We start from the raw sequence: 8,780 nt of genomic DNA on the forward strand, positions 1-8,780 counted from the left end.
GAATCATTGTGAGTCCAAAACCATCCTGAGCTACAAAACAAGCTGAAGAACAGCCTGAACTGTATAGCAAGACCCTGTCTCAAAAAGACAAAAAAAAAGGGGCCGGGGAGATGGCTCAGTAGGATAAGCACTTGACTGGCAAACGCAAGGATCTGAGTTCAATCCCCGGTTCTGCAAAAAATAAATAAATAAATAAATAAAGTCCTGCAGTCAGACCGCCCAGCACCTTGCAATATCAAAACTAATCCCTAGTCATGGCCAGACTCACACGAAACCCTTGAAACAATGCTCAAGTACTCTATGTAGTACCAATATAATCTAGAGAAGGTTTTGAAATAACTTTCTAGTTCTAAGAGATTCCAATTCACTGATCCTCCATGAGTTCTTCAGATAGGCTCCTTCTTCACGGCACAACTTGGGTCTGTCCTGAGCCCACTAAATGAATCTGACCTCCATGTGTTCATGTTCTAACACACGGACTAGGAGTACTGAGTCCAGGAAAGACAGTCCTTGATTGAGAGCTGAGCAGCATCCTTTTTATCTGTTGTTCTTGACAAGAGATAATGACTAGGTACAGCAATTTAACTGCTCCAAAACTTCAAGTCAAAACACAGTAACTAGAAAATATTCAACAGAGGAAAAACAAAACCAAACCAACCAACCAAACAAACAAACAGGGTTTACTCCAACTCACTCCTTCTAAGAGATCTAGCATTAGGCTTGCTGCAGAGGCTACTTTTTTAGTTACTATAACAGCTGTCACTCAGAAGCCACAGTGGATCAGAAAAATTAAGCCTTCATGAGTCCCAGAGTCTTCTAGGGACTAGTTTCTTAATTTAGCATCCCTCAAGAACTGGCTGTTCAGCTAGGTGTGGTGGCACACACTTGTAATCCCAGCATTCAGGAAGATGAGGCAGGAGGATCACTGCAAGTTTGAGACCTGCCTGGGTTACGAAGCGTGCTCAAGGCCAGCCTAAAGTGCACTGGGAGACCTTGTCTCAAAAAGATAAAAAATAAATAAATAAAAGAAGTGGCTTTTCAAAGCCTGTTTGACAACTCTCTGGCCAAATACAACTCTCTCCTAAAAATCAATGGGGATCTCTGGTGCCATCATTAAGGGCAATTTCTCAAGGCTTAATCAGTTTCCTGTCTGCTCAAAGGCTGTTGGGAAGCCATAACCAAAGGAATCCTGGCTTTCTGCAGCTCCCCATTCTTGTTCTCTCACCTAGGCTTCAGAAGAACCCCAGAGTTTCAATCTAAGCCAGATGCCCAAATGTGCCCTTCCCCCCAGGTCCCGTCTACCTTAGCTTATAGTCTGGACTGGTCTCAAGGATCTCAAGCCTGGAGTCTATTTGTCTTTACATTAAATCTAACCTTATCATACCATTTTAAAGGTCTCATCTGCATCTGTGGAGCAATTTTACGCTCACGCTGGGAGATTCAAAAACCTGGATTGGACTGTAAATCTAACAAAGCCTATATAGCTCACATACTCAAACTCATCTTTTGGGCTTCCTTCCCCCACTAAGCCAGCAAAACCACCCATAACTAGGGCCTGGTCACTCAGGAAAAGAAAGGGCATAGGCTGGCTTAATCCCACCACTTGGAAGGCTGGAAAAACTAGCCTGGAAAAACCTTACCACATCAGGTTCAGATCTTCCAAACCTGACAAGAGTAAATTCCCACGTGGAACCCCTTCTCAGCCTGGACACTCTGTCCCTCTCCTTCATTCAGGAGTACCTAGTTAAGTGTTCCACGCAAGAAGCAATAGGTTTTGTGCACTCCCAGCAGGCAGTCAGGGAAGGGAACATTCGCCTACAACCCAGCTGGGCTGTGGTAGGGGACCGGGTAAGGGTCGCAAGTCCAGCTACAGCAGGTGGGCACCCTTACCCATGTTGGATCTGGTGCGAGCCAGATGGTGATGCCCATCTCTGGATCTTCGTAGACGGGCGGTGAACATGGGGCTAGGGTCTGCCTATGTCTGCTATAGCTTGTTTGCAAAAGTGACGAGATGCAAGCAACCCAGGCCAGACCGGGAAGGGCCCTAAAAGCCCCATCCGACGGTTAGGAGCAGAAAAAGAGACTGGCCATAGCGCAGGCCGGCGCACCAACCCTGCTACTGCATGGTCCTGATAGGCGCTTGTCTGGCTTTCAGCGTTCCCCACGGCCGCCGCCTCACAGGACCGGCGGGAGGCGGAGCCGCGCGCGACACATGGCCCAGGCCCTGCGCGGCTTCGGGCCGCAGGGAGGGAGGGGGAGGGGCCTCTCGAGGTCTTGCAGCAAAAGCTCCCGGCAGCCCACAGCGCGGGTTCTACGACCCAGTCCCCGACCCGGAATGCTAGCCCCAACACTCACCCGCGGGGCTGGCACGATGGCGGCAGTGGCGGCGGCAACCCAGCGCGGTCTGCGACCGACTGTCCCTTCCCCCCTGCCTTCCCTCTCCCGCCCCGTTGCACTCTGGGAATCGTAGTCCAGAAGCTCTCCTTTCTAGCATTAGAGCGCTAGGCGAAAACTACAATTCCCGGTATGCTACGCGCAGAGGCCCAGACACGGCCCGCAGCGCGGGAGGAGAGGCTAAACCAGGGGTAGAGGCTGCCGGGGCGAGCCCCTGAGAATTGTGGTCTAGCGGAAGCCTCTGGAACACGGAGGTTGGCGCCAGTCAGGGGTCAAGGCTCTCCTGTCGCTCAGTCCCAGCTGGCGTGGCCCCGCCCAAACTGTGCGCTGATGGTTGCTGGCCCCGCCTCTATGAGAGCCCAGTCCAGCCCCTAGCTGGCCAGGCGCCCCTCCCTGGGCCCCTAGGCTTTCTCCTCCCGCGAGCCCCCCTCCCTTAATGGGCTGTCACCACTCCGCTCACTTGTTCGGCTTTTTGAGGCATTATCGCTTTAGTCAGGACGGAACCCACAACTTCTGTTCAAATACTCGGGGCCAGTCGAGCCCTGAACTGATTTCCAGCAACTAGGCCTTTTTTTTTTTTTTTTGGGGGGGGGTCGGAGACTTAAATGCTCCTCAGGTGAAACTTGGGTGGACAGATTACTCTCACATTTATAGAAAAAAAAAAAGGGTTTTCAAGACATTATCATAAATTCTTACCACACACAGCAACTAAGAGCTACTAAAGAGAAATAACTGGCTCGTTTTGGAAGTCTCTGCTATTTAAGGGACCAGATTGTAAATAATCATCTTCCCACCTTTTGCCCTTCACTTTCAATGCCCTTTTCATTGTTTCCTTGGTAACAAACATTTGAAATAAGGCCTAATTCGGCCAAGTCTGGGCTGGGAAAAATAGCTCTAGAGAGCTGAGTGTGGTGGTTCGTGCCTGTAATACCAGCACTGGGGAGGCCAAGGCAGGAGGATCGCGTTGCAAGTTCTAGACCACAGTGGTCAACAAAGTGAGCTCAAGGCCAGCCTGAACTGCATTGCAAGACCCTGTCTCAAAAAAACCAAAAACAAACAAAAAAAATATAAAATAACACCCTCTAGAACAGCAAAAATAGAGGACCACAGGAAAGAAAAATGGCTATGGGGCTCCCAGGCAACTCTTAAGCTTTCTGTAGTAACCAGAGATGCCCCAGTACTCCAGCTCTTCCATAAGTTTTGCACCTTTAACCATTCCTATCCACTTCCTGGGAATGCCTATGTAAGACCAGACTAAGCTTTCTTGGTGATTAAATCCCAGGTCTGTCTAGATCACACTCCGCTTGACTAGAAAAATGCTCTTTAACATTCAGCTATTTGGCTCTGCTTTTCCCATTAGTGGTGCATCTGTGTCTGGGGACTCCCTTGCTCTATGAACTGCATTCCCTCCAACCAAAGTACCACACAGGGTGTGTGCACATAACTCCAGGAACCAAGGAGGTTCCAGAATTGCTGAGAGATTCAAGAGAGCAAAGCACAAACAGATATCCTTTTATCCCTTGGATGAATAAATCAGGAATACACTTGTAAGCCCAACACTCAGGAGGCTGAGGCAGAAAGATTGCCAAGAGTTCAAGGCCAATTTGATCTATATAGCAAGACCCTATCTCACTGCGTGCCCGCGCGCATACACACACACGATAAATAATAAGCATGAACAAGGCCTGAGAAAAAGCTCTGTTCAGGGGCTGGTGAGATGGCTCAGTGGTCTAAAACACCTACTTAGAACAAGCTCAGCTAAAGCACAGGGACCGCAGTTCAATCCCCCAGCACCACATGCCAGCCAGCCCCTCCCCCTGGTGGGCTGAGCTGGCCACACATAGGTAAAGTTCTTTAAAAAAAAAAAAAAAAAGTATCATGTCATCTGCAAATAAAGATAATTAAAAAAGAAAGAAAGAAAGAAAAGAAAATCTCTGTTCAAGAAAAGAGTAAAATGAGACTAACCCAGTAGGGTCCACTTGGCTTTTAATATCTAATTTTCAACCAGAGTTAACCCTTGGAAGACAGAGATCCAATTTTTTTTCCCAACTTGTGACCTATGAAAGATGCTATACTCTGTCCTTCCCTACCAGTCTTGTTGCCTAACAGTGCCAAAGAAACCAGAAAGAAGAGACTGAAGTTTTAGGGTCACTCCAACATGAAGTCACAAGGCAAGTTCTGGAAGAAGTCATATTTCATGGAGCTCAAAGTCTGTGTTCCAACATATATAGTAAAAAGGGATAGCTTTAAAAACAATTTCTTACCAAGATGGCTTTGTATTACCTTGGAGTAACAGATAAAGTCACTCTCAACCCTCCAATAGCCAACCTAGAACTATGAATCAGGAGTCACCAATCCCAACTCCTTAATGCCTTCTGTGGACCCAGCCTTCTTACACTGAAGGTATACCAATCCCAAAGTATCTATACAAGAGTGTAGCTCTAAAAAAAAAAAAAAAAAAAGTGTAGCTCAAAGAGCCATGGCCGATTCTAGCTGTGGTCTTCACTTGTTTATTAAGTACATGTACCAGATATTGTGCTGCATTTAAGGGATGAAATAGTGAACAAACTTCAACTCCAACTGAGAATTTAAGAAATTTAAAACCCTGAAAAGAAAAACTAAATTGTTTAGTTCTCACTTGCATCTTGTTAAAAGAATAGTTGGCTGTGGTGGCACATGCCTGTAATCCCAGCACTTAAGAGGCTGAGGCAGGACTGCTTTGGAGTTCAAGGCCACTGGGCTGCATAATGTGTTCAAGGCCACTCTGGACTATATGCAAAGGCCCTATCTCAAAAACAAACAAACACAGGGAGGAAAAAAACCAAAACAAAACACAGGGAGGGCTGAGGATATAGCTCAGTGGCATCAAGCACTTGCCTGGCAAGTGCAAGATACCAAGTCTGATCCCCGGTACCACAAAAAAAAAAAAAAAAAAAAAAAAAAGGAGAAGCTGAGCATGGTGGCACACCTTTAATCCCAGTACTCTGGGAGACTGAGGTTCGAGGCCAGCTTGGGGTATGTAGTGAGTTCAATGCCAGTCTGAATCACATAGCCAAAGCCTGTTTCAATCTCTCCATTCCCCAAAATTAAATGGCTGAAGATATAGCTCAGTGTAAAGTCCTTGGGTTCAATCTTCAATAGTGAGGTGGGGAGGGAAGATGGGGAAAAAACTTGTGAACAAACTGGGACTACTTGGTGCAGTTTCAAAGTCTTTGGGATGAAATGGGCCAGAAACTCTACAAGGACCTCATAAGGCCTAATGGCTGGTTTATGAAGAAACCTGGTCAATAAAGCACCTCTACTCACAGGGTTGGCCTGGTCTTATAGGCTAAGGCTTATTTTTCCATATTTCAACATTTAGCTAAGTTGTATAAAAATAAAATGCCAAAACCCAAATAAAAACCTTACTTTTTGTTTAATTTGTTTTGCCAAACAAACACAGTGAAAACTTTAGTCTAATTGTACAGAAAATAGAATTTGTAACCAGTAGCAAACATAACAGGATAAACCTAAGACCCTGGCAAGCTGGATCGCCATCAGCAGGTTACCCAGATCCCCTCATAAATGGCCTCCTGGGTAGGGAGGTCCTAAGAGGCAGAGGCACAGATCAACTAGTTCCATCAGAATCACAGACTACACCTGGAAATGGTAAGCATGAAAAGGAGAGAACTGATATTACTTGGATCTCTTATCACTACACACAGCCAAATTGTCTCTGATTGCTGGTCAACCTTAAGGTGTGGCTTTCCCCAACTCTGTCCCCGGGTATCCCACCTGAATCCCTCTGAGGTGTTTCAAGTTCAGTGGTTCTGAAGCCTCTGCTTAACCAGAATCTGCAACTGGGAAAGGAGGGTAGACAGTTATAATTGCTGTTGTCACCAGTGCCAAGTCTGAGACCCCAATCTCCTGTTCAAGAGGAAACAAGTTAAGAGTGCCAGATCCCTAGCAAGATTCCAGCTGCCTTAAGCCTCAGTACTGTCGATCAGAGTATAGAAAAGTCAATATTAGCCTGAGGATTCCTTGGACTGGAGGGAGGAGTTCTGCAGGCCACAGGGAGACCTATTCACATCCCATGCTTCTTACGGATGACAGCCATGGCAAGCAGACGATCCTTCTCACGAAGTTCTTCGCGAAGCTTGGCCTCGGTGAGACGCAGGTGGCGGATGCTACCCTTCATCTCTTTCATCTTCACTTCCATCAGCGCCAGGATGTCCCGTTGCTCATTCAGCTTACGCAGGAGCTCCTCCTCCGTGGTGCCTGACGACAACGAGTATGAATGGTCGGAACCGGTATCGGGGAAGCCCTCTTCACCTACCACCACCAACTGGGGACCCATCGGGCACTCCGCGGCCTCCAGCCCTGCTGTGGCAGCTTCTAGCTCCGATGCTGCGGCTGCGGCGGCTGCGCCCTCTGCGGCTGCAAACTCCACTTGCACAGTAAGGTCGATTGGCTTCACATCGTCTCCAGTGGGAGTGGTGGGTGCTGGTGGACCGGATCCAGGTGCCTGACTGCTGTCTACAGCAGCCTGAAGGGTGAGAAGCACGGCGGCAGAGGCAGACACCAGGTTTGGCTGCAGCTGGGAGGTCTGGGTAGTGGAGACTGACGGCGCCGGCTGCTGCTGTTGCTGTTGCTGCTGCTGTTGCTGCTGCTGTTGTTGTTGCTGCTGCTGCTGCCTGCGGCGGGCAGCCGCGGCCCCCGCAGGTCTGCGCGCTACTTTGCGCTCGTTGACGCCGCGCAGCGGGAAGATGGTGGGAACACGCACCGTGTAGGTCTTGCGGCCGCCCTGGAAGTGAACGCTACAGAGACGGTGGCCCGTGGTGGGCTGGAAAGTGGAGAAGCACCCACTGACGCCAGCACGGGACACATTCTTCAGCCACAGGCGTCGCAGCTCAGCGTCCTTGGGAAACGTATAGAAATGCAGCGCCTTGTCTCGGTGCGAATTGTTGTAGCAGCCCGGTACGCAGCACGTAAAGCCAGGCATGGCTGCGCCGCGCGACTGTGCGCGGCCCACCGGCCTCCTTCGCGCTTCGACGGCCCGGTCTGTCCGCTGCCGCCAGCCCCTCGACGGGCGGCGCCCTGCGAGGACTTAAGCAATCTCCCACTATTGCAGCCTGGCGCAGCCGGCCCGAAAAGGTGCCCTTGCCAGAATACGCCTCGCACCCGACCGCGCTGCGCCGCCGGCCCAGCAGTCAGCCCGCGATCCGGAGTCGGCCCGGGGGACGCAGCGAAGGACCGCCTGGGAAGGAGGACTACGCCCCCCACAATGCACCGCGTCAGAAGCAGCTCACTTCCGGGGCGGTGGCGTGTTTATTCCGTCCGCTTTCCAGGACACTGCGAGACCCCTCGCGGAGCAGACTCTTTTTCCCTACCCGGCTTAGTCCTCGGCGGACGAAGCGTATTTGGTTGGAACCTTGTTGTAGAAAATGTACCTCAGAAGAACCCGGAATCTTGATGGAGGCGATGGGAGGGAGCGCGCGCCTCACCAGTGCGCAAGCGCTAGGAGCATGCTAGAAGACTACAAACCCCATCAGGCTTAGCGTGAATTTAGCGACTGCGGCGTAGAGCGCCGTCTAAGGGAGAGGTTGGGTCACTGCGGATCATGATTCCGGCGCTGTTCGGCTGCCTGCCAGAATTGGTCAGTCCTCAACGCCCAGCGTCTTTGAAAAGACCGCACACCTGTGGGTCGAGGAGGACAAAATCTAGGCCTTGGTGGCCCAAGGACCTCAGAAGCCATTTTCTCTGTACTGGGGACTCTGCTACTCAGCTGCTACCTTTGACTCACTGACCTAAATTAAGTCATTAATAGGCACTTACTATCTGCTGGACACAGTACAGGCAATTTCGTGGAGTCGGACCCATCCAGCATCTCCTTTGAATACTAACTAGATGGGAATGCACATAAAGCAATGTCTGTTCAGAAATAAATGCCACAGGGGGCCGGGGAGATGGCTCAGTGGAATAAGCGCTTCCCTGGCAAGCGCAAGGGCCTGAGTTCAATCTCCGGTTCCGCAAATAAATAAATAAATAAAATGCCACAAGGAATGAACAGAGTAAAGAAGAAAATGAGACGCTGGTGCCCAGGCAGATAAAAAGATGAAAATCAGGGCCAGATCTTGCTTTCCACCACCGTCAACTAGTCTGTAAGGCCCAGAGGCTAGGCCCAGCCTTCCAGGGCCAGGAAGGGGTGGTCAAGATGGAGTCTCCGAAAGTTACCGGACTGAGCCATCTTTCTTTCTTTCTTTCTTTCTTTCTTTCTTTCTTTCTTTCTTTCTTTCTTTCTTTCTTTCTTTTTTTTTGGCGGAACCGGGGATTGAACTCAGGCCCTTCAGCTTGCGAGGCAAGCGCTTATTCTACTGAGCTCTCTCCCCGGCCCTAAACGGAGCCAT

At 49.7% G+C, this 8,780-nt stretch overlaps 2 protein-coding genes across 3 annotated transcripts in view; both read right to left on the reverse strand.

Moving 5' to 3' along the window:
- Nutf2 (nuclear transport factor 2) overlaps positions 1–2,459 on the reverse strand; it is a 26,226-nt gene extending 23,767 nt beyond the window's left edge. Inside the window, exon 1 of one of the 2 annotated variants that reach the window (XM_023709132.1) lies at positions 1,891–2,313. The gene's annotated coding sequence lies outside the window, so the exon portion shown is untranslated. Of the gene's footprint in view, positions 1–1,890; positions 2,314–2,355 lie in introns of those variants that run through there. The other variant, XM_004625853.3, reaches the window with a different exon arrangement.
- A 3,331-nt stretch (positions 2,460–5,790) lies between these two features.
- Positions 5,791–7,812, reverse strand: Thap11 (THAP domain containing 11). The gene has a single exon (XM_004625854.3). It carries the CDS (start codon positions 7,373–7,375, stop codon positions 6,458–6,460), a length of 918 nt encoding a protein of 305 aa, XP_004625911.1. The 5' UTR covers positions 7,376–7,812; the 3' UTR covers positions 5,791–6,457.
- Positions 7,813–8,780: the final 968 nt, after the last annotated feature.

Source organism: Octodon degus, unplaced genomic scaffold, assembly GCF_000260255.1.
Source record: "Octodon degus isolate 3935 unplaced genomic scaffold, OctDeg1.0 scaffold00011, whole genome shotgun sequence".
NCBI classification, from domain to species: domain Eukaryota; kingdom Metazoa; phylum Chordata; class Mammalia; order Rodentia; family Octodontidae; genus Octodon; species Octodon degus.